The following is a 24,915-nucleotide window of genomic DNA, read 5'->3' as shown; positions in this document are numbered from 1 at the left end:
AACTCAATCCAATTAACATCCAATTGGACATATATATATTTGATAAATTCCCAAAAGGATAAGAAGAAGCACAAAGCAAAGACGCGTTAGCTGTCTAGTGGTACGATCGTAATTTCTAGATTCATCTAGGACAAAGTGGGAAGATAAAAGGAGGGACAAAACGAGAAAGTACTTCGGGAGCAAGAAAGCGACGAGTTACTCGCTTGATTCGCGAAGGTTCGGGTGACACGTGCTGGAAGCCTCAGTATCGAAACGCCACGACACGACTAGAAAATCGCCACGTCATCTCTGAAATAAAAAGATCGGAAATATCTGGAGAAGGCTATAAATATCTCTCACAGCTTGCAAACCTAAAGATTTCTGGATTCGCTTAGCTTCAAGCTTACAAAGTAAATACTCTCTCTAAAGAACGCTCTGAGCAGAGCAAATCATTAAAATCACAAGCAACAACCAGTAGAAAAACGCTAAAACGCGTCTGAAAGTGTCGTTTTGATTGGAAAGGGGCAAGGCTACGATATCAATCTAAGAAGTTTCTCTCAGTCCGACTTATCGAGCCAAACGATTCTGAGGTTGGTTGAAAATTTTATTTTCTTAGCCTTTTGTTTTTGTTTCCATTTTTCTTAATTTCATTGTTTGTTGCCTTTCTGATATATTTTCTTAGATTTTTTTTGGGACCGAGTCAGAGTGTCTCTTTCTTTGTTACCAGTTCTTGTTTGTTTGGGGTTCGGGAAACTGAAATCTGGGTCTTTCTGGGTTTTTCAGTATTTGAGTTTTCAGAAACTAGGGTTTCCCTTTTTTTGTTTCTTATTTGAAGGATTTGGGTAATTTATATTCGCTAAAAATTGGGTGTTGTCTTGGTGATGGGTATTTTTCCTTGACGCGTACCTTTTTATTCCCTTACTTCTTTCCTGAAATATTGAATTCCGTTTCTTTGGTGGCAAGTAAAACCTTTTACGAGTATTTTTAGGCTGATTTTTTTAGGGAATACTTGGGCCCGAAGGAAAGCTCCGAGTCCTTTTTCAATTTTTTTAGATTTATTTGAGTGTGCTCCCTGCTATATAAAAGCTCCAGGCGGTTTGTCTTTTCTTCCGTAGTTTAGAGAATTTTCTCTGTGCTCCTGTTGCAGTTCCTAATAAGAATTGCTTCTACATTTGAATGCAGATTGTTGAGAAAACTATCAATCAGTCTCTGAATAAATTACAAGGAATGGGAGCTTATGATCAAGGTTCTAACGAGGTTGCTCTGACCTTGGATTCTACAAGGAAGAGGAAGACACGGAGTAGGCGGGATGGAACCTCTGTGGCAGAGACTCTAGAAAAGTGGAAGGAATATAACAAACAACTCGAATCTGACAATAATGACGGGAAAACACGTAAAGTCCCGGCCAAGGGATCAAAGAAAGGTTGTATGAAAGGCAAGGGAGGGCCCGATAATTCACGCTGCAATTACAGAGGTGTGAGGCAGAGGACATGGGGCAAGTGGGTTGCGGAAATTCGGGAGCCCAACAGGGGAAGCAGACTCTGGTTAGGGACTTTTCCAACTGCCCTTGATGCTGCTCTTGCCTACGATGAAGCTGCCAAGGCTATGTATGGTCCGGCTGCTCGCCTCAACCTCCCGAATGTGGCCAATTATTCTTCTTGGAAGGAATCTTCACAGGAGACTTCCTCGGCCACAACTCCATCAGGGTCTTCTGCAGTGGCAACTCCAGGATGCTCTGGATCCACTACATCATCAAATCACTCTGAGGTTTGTGCAGATGAGGATTCCAAGGGTTTCCTTGATGTGAAAACTGAGAATGGTGAAGGCGAATCAGCAATTCATGCTTGGTCCAATGCAGTCAATCAAGCCCTGGTGAAGGAAGAAACAAAGGATGAGTTTACTCAGGGTTACTTTCACAGTGATCAACCGGCCGTCAAACCAGAAGCATATGTTGGGGATTTTAATTGGGCTGGTGGACCGTATGCTGGGAATTATTTGGAGAACTTTACAGAGGAGGAGGTGTTTGATGTGGATGAGCTATTGAGTCCTTTAGATGATACTCCCGTTCGAAATCCTGAGCCAGAACAAGGTTTAGGATCTGATGTTGGTCAGCCTGGGTGCTCGGGCATGCACCCTTATGAGTGTGATAGGCCATCGAACATGTCGTACCAGCTGCAGTATCCAGATGCCAAGCTGCTTGGGAGTCTGAACCACATGGAGCAGGGCCCTTCGGGTGGCGAATACAATTTTGATTTCTTGAAGAGGGATGATGTTATTGGCGAAGATGATCAAGGATACTACAATCTGGGATTGTCTGACCTAGGCTTGGGAGATTTCACTGGAGGAACGATGCAACCGGAAGAAGGAAGTTATAACTATTCGATGGATATGTGAAGGCTAAATTTTGAAAGGGGGTCTAGTGGAGTGTAGTTTGAAGAACATCAATGTGGTTGTTTCCTCTTGCTTATTACCTTTTAATTTTGGAGCGGACCCCATGAATGTGCTAGTTCTCTATAGGTTTTAGATTGGAGAATTTGGCAGCGAAGACAATTTTCCCTTGTCATGTCTGGTCATTTTGTGTTCAGCAGGGTGGTGGGTTGACAGCCAACTTTTGTGCTTCTTGATAATTCTATATTACTGAATTAACAAATTCTTTTATTGTAGATATGAGAAATGAAGTATAATTGAAATATAGTGTCTTGAATTTCAGTGTTTGTGTGTAAGTAAGGAAATGCAAATACAACAGCTTGTGCTTTTGAGACTCTTCTGTGGTTGCTACTTGTTTTCTGCTTCTTTGTTTTGTTTGCTTTTCTTCCCCAACTTCATGACATGACATCCCTTGATTTGCAAATTATCGTGCCGCGGTTAAGTATTCTGTGGTTGGTTTACAATGTGCTTAATGTCTGTTGGCGGCTGCATATAGAGCGTAAGAGGTATCGACCCCTCCCCCTTCTCACTCAACTCTCTCTTGATTGCATGTAAAACCTTTGGTCCCATCAGCCCTGGCCCATTCAAAATCCTTTCCCCAAGCTCCTCACCAGCAAAGCCCAAGCCCTCCCCAGCCTTCCAGGGTAGGCAAAAATCCCTTTATACTGGAAGTTGAAGCTAATGAAAAATATGATAGGAAAATCGAGCATGATTTATAGAAGTTCATACGGTGGACAAACCTGGAATTGATAAACACTTTTTGAATTTGTATTCAAACGTATTGAAAATGACAAGGAAAAGCCTCGAGAAATCTCAACGATCAAAATCAATAATCTGTAAATAAACATTTTCTTTGGTATAAAAGAAAACGTTGGAAGAGAATGCAAATTTACCCTATAAAGATTGTTTAACCACTCAATGAACAAAATTGGTGACCGTGAGTATAACAATACCTCATCATCGTGTCATATCCATGTCAATAAGTTATTAATTTGTAATTATCATTATTGTCCTTTTTTTTGTTGTTGTCAAATAACTCTATTCAAAGAGAATGAAGCAATACTACAACAAATGAAAGGCCTAATAGCATAGGCAGCCCAACATAAACAAGCAAAGTACAGAGGCTCAACATTAAAATTTTTATAAAAAAAAAGTCAAAATTTTAGCATGCTCAAGCCCCAAATACAATGATCTAGCAAAATAGAAACCTTAGATATGAAAGAATGGACAGCAAGTCCACAACCACAAAGGAGGGGTGTTTGGTTTAGGTTACCAAGATGAACCAAAACCTCGAACAAAGAATAGGGGTGAACAAACCACCCAGGCAAAAAACGCTCTCATAAGTCATAATCCAAGCAAAAAGCGCACACTGCACTTAAAACGCCTCCCCACATAAGATTGTGCCACCGAGGAAGGGGAGTGTAAAAGTGAGAAGCGGAGGCTGAAAAACAATATTAGTGGATAAGAGAGAAACAAGTACATTTCGGATTTTAAGATTTGAGTTTAACTTGGAGGAAATTAAATTGAGGGTAAAGAGGAAGGGGAAATAAATAAAGTAAAAGCCCTATATCTATATCTAAGACGTAGCTTAGGGACAAAACTCCCATTCTGGATGGGGAGAAGCCATCGACTCTCACTGCGGAGGACAACGTTTTTGAAATTTGTATTAATAAATTATGTGTTGGGAAAGTACACAATATAAGGTTTAGGGATATGCATGATTTATTTATTATCTTTGAAATTAAGTTTATTTATTAATTTTTTATTGCCGTTTATTCTAGAATTGCTGTTTTGGTTTGGGCCGGGCTTTTAGGAGCTCTTTTAAAAATTTGTATCTTTTTGGTCAATCAGCTTTTCATAAGCCATAATGCGGAATCTGTGGCTTTCGGCTGAGGGAAGAGCAAGAAATGGTCAACTACCAGACAAAAGTGTTTGACTAATTGCGCTTCACTTCCACAATCGAGAACCACTCTGCTTTTTACGTTTTTTTCTGCTGAGCAATGAGCTCATCTCCCAACAAACTCACACGAGCTTATTCACTCTGCCTCAGAATTCAGATCATCAATTTCATCACCAGTGGTGGCCCCCACCCAACAACCCCCAACCATCAATCACAGCCGTTGATCCACTCCATGCTTCCCCAATTCCACCCTCCCCATCCCCATCTATTTACACCCACTGCCCCTTTGCCGCGACTGCCTCTCTGTTTTGCGTTTCATGCAAAAAGCGCACAAATGTCAAGGATTTCGTTTCAGAACCTTATAGATTTCTCCGCTCTCTCTGTCACTTTCCACTGACGCACTCTCAGATTCTCTCTCTCTCTCTCTCTCTCTCTCTCTCTCTCTGTGTCTTTTCATAACACTCACTTCAATGCCCACTACTACATATTTCAAGCTTCACCATTTATGACCAAAAAAGAGCCTTTGCAGCTATCTTCACCGGTCCAAGAGCAAAAAGCTTAGCCGGAATCTGAGCTTCTCCGATCACCCATCTCCTCAGAAGCTTTAGTTTCAGCTCAATTTGCTTTCTTGCTGAAGTTTTGGCTACAAGTTGTTCCAACAGTGAGCAGCTAAATTGGGTTTGTTTGGTTTAACCTTAAAAGTTTTGATTATATTATTGTTGTTTCATTTTGGTAATTGTTTCTTGTCTATCTAACTTTCTTACTTTTGCTGTTGTGGTTGCTGTTTGGGCATTTCGGGTGATTTTGGTACGGCATGCACTGATGGGATTGATTATCATATGAAGGAACGTTTTTATTTTTATTTTTTTAATCTTCCTTCGCATGTTGAATTGCAGATGTAGGAATAATATTTTCTAAATTCGACCAATAAATAAATAAAATGTTAATGTCTCTTCTTCTGATATCTAACGCATCTCAAGGATAACCATTTCCTTCTCTCTCTCTCTCTCTCTCTCTCTCTCTCTCTCTCTCTTTCTCTTTCTCTTTCTCTTTCTCTCTCCAATAATATGAATGATGCTTTTGGCTAACAAGGAATTGATGTGTTGCAGATTCCTTTCCCTTTTTCCGTCCTCATTTATTTATTTCTTTTTTCGCATTTTCCCAAACAAGGAATTGAGTGAGAATTTTTTCCTGAAGGAAAAAAAGAAAATTGTTGTTTTGAGTCAATGGCTCACCAGCTTATGGCTTTTGGGTATTACTACAGACTCTCGGTTTTGTAACGTTTGGAAGAAGAAAAAAGGGAAAAGATCATGTTTTTATTTATTATTTTGATTTGTTTGTGTTATTTCTTGTTGTGATGGTGTAAATGTTGGGTTAACGATGTTACTTTTTTGGTTAGTGCATTTACTTTTGTGTTCCTAATATATAATTATTACCATATTATGATTATATAATATATATATATATATATATATGGTAGTGTAACTGTGAGTCCGATATGTAAGCAGAATAGCGACAGGTGTTAGGCCAACATGAGCTATTAGCTCAAGTGGCAGAGCCGCAAATGGCATAGACATATAATCGGTGAAAAAAGGTAGAAAAATCTAAGCTAGGTTTGAGTCTTTGTGGAGTAAAATAAGAAAAGAAAACAAGTGACCACAGGTGTTTGATAATATTTTACTTTTCGTTTTTCTTGTATATATGTGATTAGGGTTTGGTGGCAATATTGCATTTAGCTTTCGTGTGTTCCAGTTTGAAATGTGTCTAACGGCAGTGCTTTTTTTTAAATTTTTTAAATTTTTATTGGTTTCTGTTGCAGATATTTGACAGTGATTGTAGGAAGGGCGTAGGAGAAATTCGGGTACCAATTCGCTAATCAAGATGAAGAGGAAGAGACATCTGTACCGATCTACCCATCCATTTGATGCTTATCGTAAGAATTTGCCTCCTCCCTTTTATGTTCTCTTAGTTTTCATTTTCTTTTCAAAATGAACTGTGTAATTTATTTCAAGTAAATGGCTTCTCTGTTCAAAGTCTTGCTTTCTTGTAACACTTGTAAACTTGAATCCACAAGTTGGAGTTAACTTTTTAGTGCGGCGGTAACACCACGTGCCATGTAGACGTGGTAACACCACTTTTTAGTGCAAGCGCGACCCGTCCCAAGCATTCGTCTTTCATTAATTGGTAGCAAATATAGTAATTTTTCATTCTTGAACTCCTTGTTTATATACATTGTTGAAATGCTGCTGCCACTTTTAGTGCTATTATTTGACTAACGGAGAAAAGGGATTGTTTTAATTCCTGTCTTGCACAGAAGCTCAATAGAATTTTATTTGTTGTTGTTATCAAATGGCCAATATTTTTCGTTTTCACTCATTAAATTCTTATCAATATCATTCTACTAACTTTTAGCTTGACAGCTTTTGAGGCTCTTTGCTGCGGATCATGGCATCCTGTGGAGCTTCTAGGCATCAGGAGTGGAACCATGACGATAAATTTCGCAGACAATCATTCATGTGTCATTCAAAATAAAGGCCCATTCCCAAACATTCGAGTGAGGTCAAGACAGGCAAATTCATATGACTGCACCTGCTTTTTGCGGCCTGGTGTTGATGTATGCGTGCTATCAACTCCTGAAAATACAGAAAACTCAGAAGAGAAAATTCGAGCTCCGGTGAGTGGCATTCTATAATTAGGCATTGTCACTTGGTATTTATGACTTTCTATAACTCTTACATGGCATATTTTCAAGTGTTGATGCACATGTTTGATAATTTTAATATTTTTATTGCAGCTCTTTGTGATAATCCATTTCTGAAAGCATGATGCATGTCTCTATAGATAAAGTCACATGTTTTGTAAAACACAATACATTTCTTTTCCTGAGTGAGAGATCTAGAGATACACCAACTGTCTGATCTTTCTTAAAAGTCCTCTGTTATCAGTTTGCTTTGGCAGTCTTGAGACAAATTTTGCATTTCTTGGTTATATTCAATGTTTCTTGCACTTATAGAACAGATATCAATTTGTCCTTGGTCTGCTAACAGCTTCCAGCACTAGATCATTACAAATTGCTCTTTTATGTATGCGTATACTCTCGAATGACATTGAGATATGAAGAATTAACCCAATAACTAAAAATAAAAATAAAATTTGAGGCAGCATTCCTCATAAGTCTGTTTACCATCAGAATCTTGGGCTATGCAACCACCTAATTCGTCGATATGAAAACTAGAGATATCTCCTCTGCATTTTATGATTTAAAATCGATTTTTCTATTCGTTGGCTAATCACTTTTGTTTTCTAAATTTTTCTTTCGATTCACATATCTTGCATTAGATAGCTTCACTTTGGTTAGTTTTTTTCTTTTTTCAAATTTGTTTAGCTTCACATCTTGGGTTGTTTAGGTATAAATGCCTGAAACTGAAAACATTAGTTTACGTTGGAAGTTGTGATTGCCTTATTGTTAGTTTGACCAACAGATTCTCTTTCTAATATAGGTGATGGTTGATGCTCGAATCAATTCAATCAAGAGGGTGCCTCATGAGTCCCATTGCTCATGTCGCTTTTACGTTAACTTTTATGTGAACCAAGGCCCTCTTGGTTCAGAAAGAGCAACCCTTAACAAGGATGCTAAACGTGTTGGAATCCATGACATTTTCGTCTTCCAAACACTTGATCGTGATTCTTGTGCAAATGAGCACTACCGATGGGAGTTCTCTGCAGACTGCCCGACGCTGCCCAGAACGAAATTGCTGTTGGGGAAATTTTTATCAGACATTTCATGGTTGCTTGTGACATCAATGCTGAAGCAGGTTTCATTTGATGTAAGATCAGTACAAAGAAAAGTGGTGTACCAAATTGTGGGAGGTGATGATGACAGCACTCTGTCAAAGTCTGACAATTATTTACATGCTGTCAACTTCAGAGTAGACGACGGGCTCCTGGTACCAATAGTAGTTGAATTTGTACCAGCTGATGCTACTGGGAATGATCCTACTGAAGGTGGACCATCATCTTCTTCTGATCTTTTGGGCCTGCGACGTTCCAAGCGTCAAAATGTTCGACCTGAGCGTTTCCTTGGGTGTGATGCTCCAGCAGAGATAGAGATTGGATATATTCGTAGCAGACCATATAAAGTAGATCACTCAGATGATGATGAAATGAATATACCACTATCACAGTTGTTTGGAAAACATGCGAGACGTTCAGAAGAGCATACTGAGGCAGAACAAAAGGTTCATTATAAGAAATTAAAGTCCAGCGAGGATCTCCATGCATCCAAAAGTGAGGATGATCATGCAAGCGAAAGTGAGGATTCCCTTGAAAGCAAAAGCAAGACTAAGTCGAGGAAGGTGAAATCAGATGTTGCTAAAAGGAAGAAACATCAAGCTCAACTTGCAATTGTTCCTCTGCCTGACAAAAGGGATCCTTTCGCCCTTGGACGCGGTCATCTAAATGCCAATAGTCCTGAAAAGAGTACAAAAGAGAGTGAAGAATTTCCTGCGAAGTATTATTATCATTACAGTTCTAAAGCAAAGAGAAAGAAGAATTCTGACTTAGATGATATGGACTTTCAAATGAAATGGGATGGAAAAGTATCCACTAGCAGAGCTAGCAGAGTTTATAACAACAGGCATAACTCCATACGCTCGAAAAGGGAGGGTCTCAGTGGAAGAACTTACCCAAAGAGGAGCTTAAGTGCAGGTGCATACAAGGAACTGATAAATACGTTTTTGAAAGACATGGATTGCTCAAATAAGCAAGAGCCAAATATTATGGACCAGTGGAAAGAATTTAAGGCTGGAAAGAACCCTGAGCAACAGAACGAAACTGAAATGCCCGAAGATGAGGATGAGGAGGAAATGTCCGAGACTGAAATGCTGTGGAAAGAAATGGAATTAGCATTGGCATCAGCTTACCTTCTTGATGGTGATGAGGTAAAATTTGATATATTTCACTGGCATCTTATTTTTTATTTATGACTCAATGGGGGATTCTCTCTCTCTCTCTCTCTCTCTCTGTGACCCTGTGTATGTGGGTGTGTTTGTTTGAAAATCATAGATTAAAACTTCAGAATATAATCTGGAAACTCTGCTAAATAATGCAATAACTCTTTCTAGCAAATAATTAAGTTCTGGTTTACCTTCAATTTCTATTTGATATGCCTTGCTTCATCTGATTTGGTAAAATGGTTTTCAGGGATCACAAGGGAGCACGTCAGGTGGGACTGCACAAAAGTCTGGTGCAGGTTGCCGGCATGAATTTAGATTGAATGAAGAAATTGGGATGGTGTGCCTCATATGTGGTTTTGTCAGCATCGAAATAGGAGATGTTTCAGCCCCCTTTGTAAGTCAATGTCGAAACTTATTTATGGATGAACTTTATGTCACATTCCTTGTGCTGCTATGAATTTGCATGGGAGAATGAACTTTCTATTCTGCAATATCATTTTCACTCATTCAATTAGGTTGATCTGTTACCATAATCTCCTGTCAAGAATGTAGGGTTCCAATTCCTTTGCGTATATATTTTTTAAAAGATGCTGGTGTAGGATCTGATAGTGTTGCTTCAAAAGATATCTAATGGTTTGTTTATTTCTCTAGGTGCAAAACACAGGGTGGGCCGCAGATGATAGAAAGATCAATGAAGAACAAACAGACGATAAGCGAGCTGAATATGAGGAATTCAATTTCTTCCACACTCGTACTTCCCCTGATGAGCCTGAGCCTTTATCAGAAGAAAATGACAACGTTTGGGCCTTAATTCCTGAACTTAGAAGGAAATTGTTATTCCACCAGAAGAAGGCTTTTGAGTTTCTGTGGAAAAACGTTGCAGGATCTTTGGAACCAGCACTTATGGAACAAAAGGCCAAGAAAATAGGTGGCTGTGTTATATCTCATTCTCCTGGAGCTGGAAAAACTTTTCTGATCATTGCATTTCTTGTTAGCTACCTCAAGTTATTCCCAGGAAAACGGCCTCTGGTCCTTGCTCCAAAAACAACACTCTATACGTGGTACAAAGAATTTATTAAATGGAAAATTCCTATACCAGTGTATCTAATTCACGGCCGTAGAACCTACAGAGTGTTCAAGAAGAAAACAGTGACCTTTACTGGAGGCCCGAAGCCGACGGATGATGTGTTGCATGTTTTGGATTGCCTAGAAAAAATACAGAAGTGGCATGCACAGCCAAGTGTTCTTGTCATGGGTTATACTTCATTCCTAACATTGATGCGTGAAGACTCAAAATTTGTGCACAGAAAGTTCATGGCTCAAGTGCTGCGGGAGAGTCCCGGGATCGTAGTACTAGATGAAGGGCACAACCCCAGAAGTACTAAATCAAGGTTGAGGAAGGGATTGATGAAAGTTGAAACGGACTTGAGAATATTGCTTTCAGGTACTCTGTTTCAGAACAACTTCTGTGAATACTTCAACACCCTTTGTTTGGCAAGACCAAAGTTTGTGAATGAAGTTTTAAGGGCATTGGACCCAAAATACAGAAGGAAAAAGAAAGGTAAGGAAAAAGCACGCCATTTGATGGAAGCCAGAGCACGAAAGTTGTTCTTGGACCAGATTGCCAAGAAGATTGATTCGAACGAAGGTGAAGATCAAAGGATCCAAGGTCTAAACATGCTGAGAAATATAACAAATGGATTCATAGATGTGTATGAAGGTGGAAATTCAGACACCCTTCCTGGTCTGCAGATTTACACCTTGTTGATGAACACTACTGACATACAGCAAGAGATTTTGGACAAACTGCAAGACATAATGTCCAAATACCATGGCTACCCTCTGGAGCTAGAACTTTTGATTACCCTTGGATCAATACATCCTTGGCTAATCAAAACTGCAGCTTGTGCTGATAAGTTTTTTACTACTGAGCAACTAGAGGATCTTGAGCAGTACAAGCATGATTTGCACAAAGGGTCCAAGGTCAAGTTTGTTTTGAGCCTTATTTACAGGGTTGTCAGGAAGGAGAAGGTTTTGATTTTCTGTCACAACATTGCACCTGTGAGACTGTTTCTAGAACTGTTTGAAATGGTGTTTGGGTGGCAGAGAGGCAGAGAAGTCTTGGTTCTCACAGGGGATTTGGAGCTGTTTGAGCGCGGAAAGGTGATGGACAAGTTTGAAGAGCCTGGTGGAGCCTCAAGGGTCCTGCTTGCATCAATCACAGCTTGTGCTGAGGGAATTAGTTTGACAGCAGCTTCTCGGGTCATCTTGCTGGACTCCGAATGGAACCCTTCGAAGACGAAGCAGGCCATTGCACGAGCCTTCCGCCCCGGTCAGCAGAAGGTGGTGTATGTTTACCAGCTCTTGGCAACTGGAACTCTCGAAGAAGACAAGTATGGGAGGACAACTTGGAAGGAGTGGGTGTCAAGCATGATTTTCAGTGAGGCGTTCGTGGAGGACCCGTCCCGCTGGCAAGCAGAAAAGATTGAAGATGATATATTGAGGGAGATGGTGGCAGAGGACAAGTCTAAATCATTCCATATGATCATGAAGAATGAAAAGGCTTCAACTGTGGTCAGAGGTAAGGACTAAATTAAGCCATGTGTGATTTAATCTAGCTTGCAGCAATATTGGGCTTTCTTTCTTCTCTCAAGTATATTGAATTTTGCCAAGCGAGAAGAGGGAAAATGAGAACCTCCCATTTGAACTTGAATTGTGTAACGGCTAAGTTGTATTTTATTATCATGAATGGCTGTTATACTTTATGATCTCATAGCCAGATCAAATAGTTTGTGTTTAAAAGAGAAAAACAAAAAAAAACAAAAAATGTAAATTTACTAGGGTTACCTCGAGATCATATGTTAGATTAGAATCTTTCCTCCCCAATATCGATTGTATCAACAACAAAAAATGACAGGCCCAAAAAGGAAAACCAGGCCCAAACCAAACAAGTCGGAGGCCCGAGCCGAAAGCAAACATACAAAGAAAGGCAAAGGCGTGTCATAACAAGAGATTAAAAGCCAAAAACTAAGGACCAGTTTGGTATTGTTGTGCTGTGAAAATAATCGCTGTTAAATTTGTTGTGAGAGAAAGCAGTTTGGCGTTTGGTAAACTTTTGGTTAAAAATGTTGTTGGTATTGATTCCCGCATAATCATTAAACTTAGCACCTCTTCGAAATTGATTCTCGCATAATTTGAAAATGAAAGCACCTCATTAGCTGATTTCCCTTATAGCTTTATCTCACAATAATTTTTAATAATAAGTGATTTTTTCATAGTTTACCAAACGGGTTGGGCTTCCAAAAATTTTAAAAAAATCACTTACCCCAAATAAGCAATGCCAAATGGACACTAAGAGAGTAAAATAATAGCAGCCAATTGATGTCTCATCCTAGTGATTGAATTCTTCAAAGCCGTGCTAAAAATCAAAGGCAGGCATTAACAAAGTGAGAGAATAGTACGCCATACATACTAGTAACCATGTGGATGGGAGTGGGTTTCAAGTTCAACTTTAAAAAACGATCAAGTTGGTGGAAGTGGGTGGAATTAGAAAAAAAAAAAAAAAAAAAGGAAAAAAAAAGAGAAAGGACAAAGGAGGAAAGTTCATAGAGATGGAATCACGCCTAAAGTTGTGAAGTAAATTAAACAGTGAAAACCGCAGAATAAATAAATAAATAAAGTTGATGATGGTAATAAAATAGAAACTAGTTGGTGTGCATATGCCACGGAATTACTGAACTAGCCTCCAAAATTAAAACCTAAAATAGTTCCTTTGGGCCAGCAGTTTCCAACAAAACCATTTGAGTGATCATATTATTAAGTAATCTAAATTTTGGAGAATAATCTAGAAATTATGAAAAGTTGTTGGTAGATAATGCTGCCGAGTTGATTAATTTGATGAACTTTTGTGGCGGTCAATACGGATGTCGACTAGTGGATATATCGAAAGCAAAGAAACCTAATCTGTTTTCTTTTGTGGAGCTCCCAAAAGTTGAAAGTTAGAAATAACTTCGAGGAAGGTGATGAAGTATTGCTTACACAAAGTATGTAGGCAATATGCGCAATGGCGATGATAAGTCAAAAAGCTTGCACAAGTACTTTTATGATAATCCGACAACAGCTGCTAGATAAAGGATCTACTTGCATATAAAATTTAGCTGGAAATTTGTTTGAAATTCAATTAGTTTTCTTTTCTTCTCTCTCTCTCTCTCTCTCTCTCTCTCTCTCTCTCTCTCTCTCGCATAAAGTGAGTGGGAAACATGATATGTGAGACTCTCACTTACATGAGAGAATTGAAGAAAACGTTTAAAAGCAAAACAACAAAAGAAAAAAAAAAGTTGAGTTCTATTCTATGACATCTTTCAATCTCCAAAACTCGAGTAATTGTTGCATGTTCCAAGTATACGACAACAACAACAAAAAGTTGAGTTATGTGACATCTTTCAATCTCCCAAACCCTACTCAAAACATGCACATAATTATTTACTAATCCCCAAAAGAATTTGATTTTGAGGTAGGGTACCCAAATTATAAGATATTATTACACTAATGGAGGTAATTTAAAAGAACGGTCTGATAGGATATTGAGAAGATAATTATCTCCTTACTTTTCTTTATGTAGAGTGGCAGAAAAACTTATATACAGATAGAATAGCATGATTTTACTATTCTCGACCAATCACGCTATGTCAAGTGTTTCTCGTAGAGTGGGTGTAAAAAAGAATCTCTCTTATAACAAAGAGGCAAGGTAAGTCAAGTAAGCATTATGGTGCTGTAAGTTTGCACCAATAAAAGACAATTGCAATGATTGACTTTTGCAGAGGAATATTATCTCTCCGGCCTTTACCTAGCTATTTCTTGTAAGAAGGTTTCTAAGTTTGACTCCTAATTAAATAAATAGTAGAACTCACAATGCATGACTCAGGAAAATATATAGCTGGGATAAAGGGAAGGATACCTTTATTTTTTTTTCTTCTCACGTTGATGATCAAGTACTTCCACAAATCACGCCTCTTCTAATATCGTTTGTATTATAAAAAAAATACATTAATTTACATGCTTAGCGTAAGTATTGTTTATCCGAATTTTTTACTCTTGTCCTTGTAATCTTTTTTATTTATTTATAATTTACACTTTAGTATGCGTAAACTACGGGGACAATTAAATAATTAATTATGAGAAAATAGGGATTAAGAAAAGAAGGCAGTTTATGGGTAATTGGATGACCGGGTAAAGTTAAATCGAAAAGTACCAAGGTTTGAAAAAACAGAATCAACATGCGAATAAAAAAAACGTTTAAAAGAAATATATAAAAACAAGTGGGCAAAGGTGTAGTTGGAAAAAAAGAAAGGGATAATTAAAGGGCTTAACAAAGTCCAAAGAAGAACTGCAAGTTGAGGATCCACTTGCGAGTCCGGCGTAAGCTGTTTGTTTTCAACATCATCACCCCCAACCCCCAATACCATTCCTCTCTCTCTCTCTCTCTCTCTCTCATCTTTCTCTCTTTGTCCGAGGAAACAGCAAAACTAATACAAGTGGATCTCATCACACCAGCTTAAATATTGTAACCCTAATCACTCTCTCTCTCTCTCTCTCTCTCTCTTTATGTCCATGGCTTTGATATATATGACGATGTTGTTATGAAGGCCAGCCCTAAACCTTGTTGTCTACATTCAAAGATAGAGAAAGAGAGATCACCAAAGGAAATGCCTTCCTCACTGCAATTCCAAAGACCCATCAATAACTCTCCTAATTTTTATCCCACAAACACATTTATCCAACACAAGCAATTCCAATCCCACGCCGCGGCCGCAGCTACAGCGGAGGACTTCACGCGCCTCCACGCTCACGTGATGTCGCCCAACCCCAACCAGTGCTGCTCCGCGGTCGTGCAGTCCATCGAGGCCCCCGTCCCGACCGTGTGGTCGGTCGTGCGGCGCTTCGACAACCCACAGGCCTACAAGCACTTCCTCAAGAGCTGCCAGGTCATCGACGGGACGGGCGACGTGGGCACACTCCGTGAGGTCCACGTGGTGTCGGGCCTCCCCGCTGGGTCCAGCACGGAGCGCCTCGAGATCCTCGACGATGAGCGGCACGTCCTGAGCTTCAGTGTCGTGGGTGGGGACCACCGGCTCGAGAACTACCGATCCGTCACCACGCTCCACGACTCGCCGAGTGGACTCGGGACCGTCGTGGTGGAGTCGTACGTGGTGGACGTTCCGCCGGGAAACACCAAGGAGGAGACGTGCGTGTTCGTCGACACCATCGTGCGCTGCAACTTGCAGTCGCTGGCTCAGATCGCGGAGAGCATGGCCAAACCATCCACCAAGAGTAACAACAACAAACCCTCATGAAATATTATTATTTCATAATCAAAATGAGTTCATGATTCTTTTTTTTTTTTTTCCGTTTTCTTTCTTTTTGTGGAGACTATTTGTAGATTCGATAGGTTTTCTGAGGCTCTATCTCAGCAGCTGGTTGAAATGGTCAAAGGTTGTCCGTACGTATGATGTTGTGTATAATTAAAACCCTGTGTTTCCTTTACCATGTATCCCCTTCTGAAGATTATCGCTCTCTCTCTCTCGATATATATATACAAATTATGTTTAATTTCATGATTTGTTTGTTCATCTTATTAATTTCTCTCTTGCTCAATTGTTAATTTCTTCGACGTTAATGTGGAATTTGTGTGCAATCCTAGATTGCATGATCAGGTTTTTTCTTCAGCTCCTCTCAAATTAATGGAAACAACTGGCTAATCCCGGATATAATTAAACCCTAATTAAATTAATCAATTAATAATATGCATGGTTTGTGAGTTGCATGATCTTACCTATATGCATGTAACAAATTTCACTTGTGATTCTTTCTTGCCGTACGCTTAGTATACTAATGATATATAGGTACTAATTATCAATGTACTTTAATATAATTTAAAGAAAGTTGGCTAAGAAATCGAGTTAATGCTTTTTCTTTTCTTTTTTTCTCATTGTCAATGCCAATGAGATAGATCAAAAACTGCTGTAAAGTGTCAAGATTCGCAACATCGCGCTTACACCGATGTGCTACAGAGTGTTACCACGCGTGAATGAATCAATGTAGCTTCAAATTCATGTATGGGCGGCCATGGATGGCTACATTGGCCCAGTTGATATTGAATATAAAAAAAGGAAAAAGAAAAACATTTTTACAGTTTTAATTTATTGATTCAAATTAATTAAATAGAATGAGTCTCTTGCTCCCCTCCTGTTTCGCCTCTCACTTCTAATGACACTCTTTTTTCAATACAAGTGATATTGAGGAGGGCGGTCTTATCACATTGCCGACCTAAAAAAATAGACATGCATCAATTATCAAATAAGATGATCAGAGCTACAGATAGGCTATACATAGTTAGATTATGATAAATATTATTTTGTGTCCTTTGTATTTGCTTTACATGTCTTGTTATAGCCTGGGGATACAGTTGGCATTTCTTGTCTACTGCAGTTTTCTTCGAAATTTCAAAAAAGAAATAAAAAAAGAATTATAAAATAGCAGTCTTGGAATTATTATTATTTTTGCATAGAAGAGAATGCACGGAGGAGGCGGTATTATATTGGCAATTGGCGAAGTTGAAGAATCAATCAACAGCTGCGTTTGCAACTTGACTTTAAAACGAGGCAACTTGGTTGGAGAAACCAAATGCAAGTTGCAAATTACCAAACAAAATCAAAGAGAAACTTTAAAAAGTTTAATGCAAGTTGCAAGGTTTTGCCTGCTATTATTATATTTATATGTTTATGTTGTGTGTTGGAAGGGACGACAGTCTTTTAGGATTTGCAAGTTGCTTAGGCAAGTGGGCAAGGAAGGCAATTTAATGTTCCCCTCTTGTTTACAAGAGAATGAAATCAAAGCCACCCATTTTGCCTCCCCAGTGTGTATGCGTCTGTGTGTGCGCGCGCCCATGACTGATTTGACTAGACCAACCCAAACTTAATTCTTTGCTGAAATTTTCTTGAAACCTCCGTCTGAATTTAAGGTCCAAAGGGCACCATTAGTTTGTACCAAAGATCCTTTAATTAAATTTCCTCTAGATTAATATGGATTGACCATAGACTAATGATTTCTAGCTAGTCGTAGTACTTTCAATTGGCATACTCATTAGTTCTTAAGAGCGTTCGCAATGGTTGTTCAATATTGCAGTTTTACTTGCAATGATAAAATTCAATAGCTTCAGTTTATTGGCATGTGAGTCACATAATTAGCTTATTGCAATTTAATAGAAAATTCATCGTATAGCACCCTATATTGCAAATGAGATTTTACTGTTTTGGTTCAATTTATCATAATCAATGCTACTATTGTAATGCTAGGTTACGGACCATCAAATTATTTGTTCTAGAAGAGCTTATGTGTTGTTTGCTTTTGTTATTTATGATGTATGACTTAGACTTGTTAACAAATGTTTTCCAATACAATCATCAATCAAGGTCCAAAATCGAAGGAGCCTCTCACCTTTGTGATTATGACAAATATTCAACTAATATTTGCATTTTATTCCCTTGAATAAAAAGAAGGTACTTCTCACGTTGTTAGGTTTAGAAAAGTTATCTCGGCAATATAGAATGTTGATGGTTTGAAAATCAATTATGTGTGTATATATAATTGGAATTTTCTTTTTTAATGTTCCTTAATTTTGGAGTCTTTGCCACTAATTATACAAGACTGTTTCATGGTGTTTGTAGACTTTGTCACCACGCAAAGCCTTTGGGCCCCAAGTCTCTATGTTGATGAGCACTTTAGGGGTTCTTATGAAGTACGACCTATAATAATCGAAGCTCATTTCAAGAGTCTTGAAGGCCAGACAAGGCAAACACCAATATACACAATGTAATGGGATTGAGAATTGGGTGATGTTGAGCAATGTCTCCTGGTTCACCTTCCCAGTTGAAGTACAATGTCTCATTTTATGTATGTGTGATATAAAAATGGTGGCTACTCACTTTTCCATGAAGACCCTCGTCTTCTCGGGTCCATGTTCTTCTGCACCCATCCGACCAAACTTTTCATCGCCACGCGATAAGCCTCCATGGTGGCCACCTCCACCACATTTTTCACCTTATCATAATTTGACCCTAGCCTACATATGAAATCTTATGCAATGAAATGTGCCCCCTGGCTGTGAAAACAGTTCATTAGAAAACAAACATTTGTTTCTAGTTACAGTTTGAAGGATCTTTGTCAGGCACAGAGGCCCACAAACATTTGTGGGTAGTTTGAAGGATCTTTGTAGGGCATATAGGCCCACAAACATTTGGGGGGTAGTTTTTTGGGTTTTGGGCTGTTCGGCCCATAATGATTTGTAGATGTGTCACCTAAACTTACATCTTAATTTCAATTTGTCACTTTAAAGAAATTTTTTAAGAGAAATGTCATCTACATTTTTCAAAATCCATAATTTGTCATATGACTTTAATACTATCCAATTTTTCGTCAATTTTAAGGGTATTTTAGTCTTTCCATTTTCAAGGGTATTTTAGAAACGGAAAAATCATTATAAATTTTTTTTATACATGTTGAGAGAGAGAGAGAGAGAGAGGGAGGGGTCCTGTGCGACATGTTTTAGGGGCTTATGGGGTTGGGGTGGGGGAAGAAAGGGAGAGGTTTTTTTTTTTTTTTTTTAAAAAAAAAATCCTTAAAAATGGGGTTGGGGTTGGGGTGTGACAAATCATGAATTTTGAAAAATTTAGGTGACATTTCTCTTAAATTTTTCTTTAAGGTGACAAATTGAAACTAAGGTATAAGTTCATATGACATTTCTACAATTATCCCAAAATAAAACTTAGTTTTCAGCGATACTTGATAATGTGTAGGGGTTAACCAGACGAAAAAAGATTGCCTGAAACATTGCAAGTCATCCTGTACCATTGCACATTCAATCACTTCAAGAATTTCCCTTCACAAACCTCCAAATTTAATAACAAAATTTTCATTTTGATATTTCAACTTAAAAAAGACCAAATCTATCTTCCTATATGGCGCCTCCACCCACCCCCCCTACATCCTGTTCCCTCTTTCTTTAGCCTTCCATATCACACATTTCATCGTTAATTTACACTATTCAATTGCCACCGGCTGGAGCTCACCAACAAGGCTATCTGAAAGGAGAAGAATTCACCTTCTTTTTTCTTTCAAAAAAGAAAAGAAAAGAAAGAAGCCATATAATCAAGGGTAGAAAAGCTTGGCATATAGAAGCTCATTCCAAGTATCCTGAAGGCCAGGCAAACACCAATGTACACAATCTGCATAGCTAACAGGGTTTGCTAATTGCTCTGGAGTCAGTGGATTCCACTGCTTCTTGTAGATTGCTGTGTGTGCATCTTTGCGATAGCTCGAGAGTTGGGTGATGTTGAGAAATGTAATGGGCACCTTTGATTTACCGAACACGTCTCCTATCACCTCCATTATATTTTTCCGGGAATCTGAACCCCAATAGTTAGGATCTTCAATCGGAGTAGTTTGATTGTAACAGTTACCTCCTGATTCACCTCCCCATTCTACACTCCTGCCAAATTATAAACATTAGTCCTCAACCTAAATTTTGTAAAAGTTTCAAGCACAAGTTCCCTTCTAAAAAGCTTCAATTTGATCTCAAATTTTCTCACTCTCTGTCTATTTTTGTCCATGGTTTGCTATGCTATATATATGATTTGAAGAAATGGGGTGACAGAATTGTGCTCACTTTCCATGAGAAGGCGACATGCTAGTGAAAAAGACCCTCGTCTTCTTGGGGTTCATGTTCCTCCGCACCCATCGCAACATACTCTTCATCGCCATGCGATAAGCCTCTGTTGTTGGTACATCCACGATATTTTTCACCTCATCATCGAAGGAACCTTGCCTGAAGATTAAACATTTGGTTAAGCAATGTAGGAAGAGATAGCTATTTAAAAAAATGTATAATTTGATTGAGGCAAGAATGTACAAGATCTTAAACTTCAAGCCGGTCATCCACCAGAGATAGGTGTTAAACACCAAGACATCCACGCCCTTCCAATGCTTGCCATGCTTAGTGATGGACCCTTTCCTGACAAGCCTCTCAGATATCCTATGGATGACAGCATTATCGGAGTTTGACTCGAGAAGAAATGGCGCCCAGTAGAACTCAATTGTGGCATTGTACTCCTACATTGTGGAAAAAAGAAATTCAGTAAAATGTGAATGTACATTTTAGAACCAAGTATGAACCAACATAGAAACCCATAGAAATGTGACTAACCTTTGCAGTGAAAACAGTTCGTGAGTCTGAGTCGAAGGTTTCCATAGATTTGGCATCCTCGGGGATGAGCGAATGGAGAAGACAAATCATGGAAACATACTGACCCCGGTTCAGAGAATCGCCAACAAACATCATCCGCTTCCCGCGTAGTGTCTCGAGCATCAATGTTGCGTTGAAGCTGTATAATTTGTGAGTAGAATCTTTTACACTTTACATTACTGGGAAATTAGAAAATCCAACATCAAGTATATGATTTTGTAATAGTTGATCACCTACTAATTAGTAATTACAGAAACTAAATTAAACAGAAGAAAAAAAGAGAGCAGAAGAAGTCTATATTATTAGAGAAATTAAATTACGTATATTAACATAGTTTTGACAATCTAACAAGTTGTCTACATTAATTGCACAGGAAATGATCAGCAAACTGGGCCGTGCCCAATATGGTTGGGCCTTTCTCATTTCGGAGCCTTAGCGGCGGATACAAACGAAATTAACGGCGGCCATCACAGCCGTTGAAAACATACACGTGTTCATACACAAATGGGGGCCCCGTTCATAGCCTGTCTCACACGGGGACAGATGGAAGAAAGGTACGAGTGATTTCGATTTCCCGGGAATTTAATGCAGCTTATTCTAAACCCATGCAAGACTGTCCACCCGGCCGGCCAGCCACCCGGCTGGTTCGATTGGAAAAAACAGGTTCGGCAAAACAAAGACAAAGGGACAAACGGTTTTGTTTGTCGGTGATGAGATTCGTGAGTAGGGATCGAGAACAGGAGAGTCCCCATCGTACGAGACTTTGATTTTGTGTTTTTTTTTTTGGTAAAGCAACGGAAAGCAAAATCGGTTCAACTTTCCCAAAGAAAACCAATTAAACGAGGAAATAACGCGTTATAAAATAAACGAGCAGCTAAAAAATGCGTTTAATGGGTGCGCAGAGCAAGAGACTAAGCCACTGACCTGGGAAGATCACAGCCGTGCGGCTGCCATCGCCATTTCTGGTAATCCTTGTCGGGTCGTCCGTGTTCTTGGCAAGTCAACTGAGGCTGAATGTACGGACACTCCGATTCCTCGTAAAGCGGCCGATTCGACTCATCCCAAACCCACCTCCCACTGAATATGTCGCAGCCTTCCTCGCTCTTACCTATGGCGAACGGCAGCTTCTCCCTCTTCTTCCCTAGCCCCAAAACAAAAAACTCAATTCAGTGAAACCACAGTTTCAATTGCAAATTCCATTTTTTAAATGGGAAATTACTCGGTGATGGGTTGAGTTGACTCACCGGTTCTGATGACGAGTGGGTCCGAGTTGGGGCTGAGTTGGAGCTGCTGGCCGAAGATGCACATGAGGTCCTCGCCATAGAGGACGGCGACGAAGAGGATGAATGCGAGCAAGGTGAAGAGGTAGGGAGAGAGGCGGGCCTTGCGAAAAACAGAGGAGGAAGAGGAAGAGAATGGCGGTGGCTTCATTATTCTCATGTAAAATTATAACGTATCTGTGCAAAAATGAATCGAATGCGAATTAATTTGTTTGAGATTCTTGAGAGTGAGGAGGAGGAGGAGGAACATAAAGAGAGAGATTCATCGTCTTTGTGTAGAAGGGAGGGATTATTATTATATGAAATGAAAGCTGGGCAGTCTTTGAAATTAAAGTTGAATATTATAATGCACTATCGTTGGTGCCCACTGGCCATGGTAAGTTTCTCTCCAAGGCAAGACTTTTGCGACAGAGTTGGTCTGTTTATGGTTAGAAGAAAATCTGTATTAGTTGTTGAGAGAGTAATATTCCGAGTCTCTCTATCATTACTAATTGATTTTAAATTGGATAGTTCAGCTCTTAATTAACTATCAAGTTTATAATTTTGGAAGTGTGAAATTTACTCTTATATGCACTCACAATTTTGGAGTATATTTGATACTTTCTGTTGACGAGTGCTTATTTAGTTAGGATTTTAGTTACTTACCTATTTTTTGTATAGTAGTTTAGATTTATTTCCTATATTATTTAGGGTTAATACATCTATTCATATATGAAAATTTACCCTATTTTGTTTGACACGTTCAAATTTTTTATATGATTGTTTTCCAATTTGTTGAAATTAATAATGATTCACATTTAATGGATGATATTTGTTAATATGAACGTAAAAATTCAAATATCACATACATGAGCTTAGCCAAGTTGGCTAGGGCGGATGTACTCCCCATTCAGTACCGAGTTTGAATCCCCTTTCAAGTAATTTAAATTAAATTAAAATAGAACATCACTTGTATTAAAAAAATAATTATACAAACATGGGAAACTTCCATTATATCTTATTTAATTCCCTTGTATTTAAAACTAAAAACCATGTCCAAAATGTCGGCAACTGAATCGTAAATTGCATCTCAGGTTTTTCTATGTTTGGAAATAATAAAATCCACTACCATGTTTGGTCCAAATAGAAATCTAAATCTAAATTCATAGAACGAGGAAGTGTAGTGGGTTGATACTGATGCATGATGATGTGAACTGGTTGTAATGTGGCTTGGCTTCTAAGGTAAGCGTGTCCGACTGTCAAACATCACAAATCATTCTCCTTGCACTTTCTTGTCATGATGATAAAAAGAAAGAGAGATTTTTTTTAATGAAGGGGGCTCTGGGTTTTTTGGGTAGAGGGTGATTCGAAATTGGGTCACATTTCAGCCTCAAAGTGGTTGGCATTTACCTGCTTTCTTACGCAGCTGTGATTAGCTGACAACCACAACAAATAATGGTGACCCAACAACTAAACTCATTAAACTAATCAATTATTGTCTTCATTAATAACTTGTAATCTTAATATGCCTATGAGTTTTATTTTGTTTCTCTTGGATGTTTCAATCATATTATATGCACGAAGTTATGTTCTTTCTCATTTTGTGTCTTCCTCCTCCCTTCTCTACACACATATATTGTACTGTCTTCTGCTAAAGATCTAGCCTGTTATATTACAGAAATCACCCTATATTCTGCCAAATATCTAGCATGTTATGTCAAGGAAAGAAATCACCCTATATTTTAGGACACGAATGGATTCCAGTACTCGTCCATGAGTTCAAATTCTGTTCTCTGCCGAAACAGAAACATACTATATATATATATAAAATTTATATTCATGCAATCCTGTGTAGGTGTTTCATGTGCATCGCAACTTTGCACATGGAACTCAGTGGTTGGAGGGAGAGCGAAAGAAAAATATGAATATGATTTCTTTAAATCTATGGGATTCTATTGTAATGTTCTATAGATCATTTGAGTTTTGTATATAGTAGTGGGCAGTATAAGGCCGAACTGCAAATTCTTAGTCCGTAAACTGGTATATTCAGAGCTAAAAACATTCCTTCTAAAGTTTGGGTCCTCACCAATATAATTTCAGCAAACACAATTTTACAATGTAATTGCATGCATTGATACAAAAGCAGAAAGTTTGATCATCTTTATGCCGCATTATTTCATGATGCTCTTCACCATTGACCCCCCAACCCTCCCTCCCTTCCCCACCAAAAGAATAAAAGAAGAAAAGGGTTCACAACACACAAGAAAAAAAATGCCATCCTCCCTCAAACATTGCATAAATTTCATTACAAAAGTTGGCAATGTAACTTCTTACCTGAGGCTGAAGAGACAGAGAGCGCATTAAAAAGTGGCAAAAGGATAACGAGGCAGACAATGCGAGGCTGCTTGTACTTCATGCTTCTAAGAGTTTGGGAAAAAGAGTCTTCACCTTTGCTCTTATACCTGTCCGGCATCTTCTTGGGCACAACTAGCAGTTGCTGCGTTTGCTGGTGCTTTTCAAAGAGCCTCCACAATGTGGTTAGCCAGCCACATCCCAATCAGTAGAAAATACTAGCACATCAGGTAACCCTTGTGTGGTTTCAATCCGATACTATTTCTGTTGTTGGAAAAGTAAAGGCAAGAAAATTATATGATCTGGAAAATTACACAATACTAACAGGAAGTCTTCCCTGCATGTAGCATATTTGGATCATTTTAATAGGTTAAGTCAGTATCAACCGAACCAGCATCTATTCACCAAATCCATGAGATATCCCTCAAGCATCTATCTGCAAGGCCTTCTCCCACCATATCACCATATCACTGCCCTAACTGCTCAGCTGTGATATATATCAAGGTAACTGGATAATACTTCCAGTATACCAGTAAACAAGCCAGAAGTTTTATTTTTTTGTGAAGTAAGCATCAATCTGTAATATAGTTCTACCATAAGAATAGATGTGTCCAGTATCTGCATGTTTTCAAACATATTCAGATTCTTAAATAGGAAAAATATTAACGTTCAACAAATAAGATTTAAAAGGGCAAAAAATAAAACTGCTCACTTCACACCCAAACTTTTAGTTGCGCACTATCA

At 38.7% G+C, this 24,915-nt stretch overlaps 4 protein-coding genes across 9 annotated transcripts; 3 read left to right on the top strand and 1 right to left on the bottom strand.

The window, feature by feature from the left end:
* The first annotated feature begins 341 nt into the window (after window positions 1–341).
* Window positions 342–2,743, top strand: LOC110761889 (dehydration-responsive element-binding protein 2C). The gene is made up of 2 exons (XM_021964479.2): window positions 342–569; window positions 1,162–2,743. The coding sequence occupies exon 2, from the start codon at window positions 1,207–1,209 to the stop codon at window positions 2,371–2,373; it is 1,167 nt and encodes a 388-aa protein (XP_021820171.1). The 5' UTR covers window positions 342–569; window positions 1,162–1,206; the 3' UTR covers window positions 2,374–2,743.
* A 1,612-nt stretch (window positions 2,744–4,355) lies between these two features.
* On the top strand, window positions 4,356–12,047 carry LOC110761775 (SNF2 domain-containing protein CLASSY 1). Of its 5 annotated transcripts, XM_088248076.1 has the most exons (7): window positions 4,356–4,984; window positions 5,152–5,558; window positions 6,126–6,239; window positions 6,727–6,980; window positions 7,807–9,246; window positions 9,509–9,655; window positions 9,913–12,047. In XM_088248076.1, exons 3-7 carry the CDS (start codon window positions 6,188–6,190, stop codon window positions 11,851–11,853), a joined length of 3,834 nt encoding a protein of 1,277 aa, XP_088104202.1. In that variant the 5' UTR covers window positions 4,356–4,984; window positions 5,152–5,558; window positions 6,126–6,187; the 3' UTR covers window positions 11,854–12,047. The 5 variants fall into 5 exon arrangements, with proteins under 5 accessions (XP_088104202.1, XP_021820035.2, XP_021820031.2 ...); XM_021964343.2 differs by lacking the exon at window positions 5,152–5,558 and having other exon boundaries at window positions 4,356–4,967; XM_021964339.2 differs by lacking the exon at window positions 5,152–5,558 and having other exon boundaries at window positions 4,357–4,984.
* A 2,573-nt stretch (window positions 12,048–14,620) lies between these two features.
* LOC110761728 (abscisic acid receptor PYL4) lies at window positions 14,621–15,875 on the top strand. Its single transcript, XM_021964283.2, has one exon. It carries the CDS (start codon window positions 14,901–14,903, stop codon window positions 15,612–15,614), a length of 714 nt encoding a protein of 237 aa, XP_021819975.2. The 5' UTR covers window positions 14,621–14,900; the 3' UTR covers window positions 15,615–15,875.
* Window positions 15,876–19,169: 3,294 nt separating this feature from the next.
* TBL33 (TRICHOME BIREFRINGENCE-LIKE 33) lies at window positions 19,170–24,789 on the bottom strand. Of its 2 annotated transcripts, XM_021964412.2 has the most exons (7): window positions 24,154–24,789; window positions 21,805–22,017; window positions 21,485–21,701; window positions 20,522–20,699; window positions 20,228–20,427; window positions 19,985–20,143; window positions 19,170–19,807 (listed from the first exon to the last, which is right to left on the bottom strand). In XM_021964412.2, exons 2-7 carry the CDS (start codon window positions 21,998–22,000, stop codon window positions 19,468–19,470), a joined length of 1,290 nt encoding a protein of 429 aa, XP_021820104.1. In that variant the 5' UTR covers window positions 22,001–22,017; window positions 24,154–24,789; the 3' UTR covers window positions 19,170–19,467. The 2 variants fall into 2 exon arrangements, with proteins under 2 accessions (XP_021820104.1, XP_021820111.1); XM_021964419.2 differs by lacking the exon at window positions 24,154–24,789 and having other exon boundaries at window positions 21,485–21,696; window positions 21,805–22,403.
* Between the last annotated feature and the right edge of the window lie 126 nt (window positions 24,790–24,915).

Source organism: Prunus avium, chromosome 2 (genome assembly GCF_965620075.1).
Source record: "Prunus avium chromosome 2, drPruAviu1.hap1.1, whole genome shotgun sequence".
Classification (NCBI taxonomy): Eukaryota; Viridiplantae; Streptophyta; class Magnoliopsida; order Rosales; family Rosaceae; genus Prunus; species Prunus avium.
This window is presented reverse-complemented; position numbering and strand designations above follow the sequence as displayed.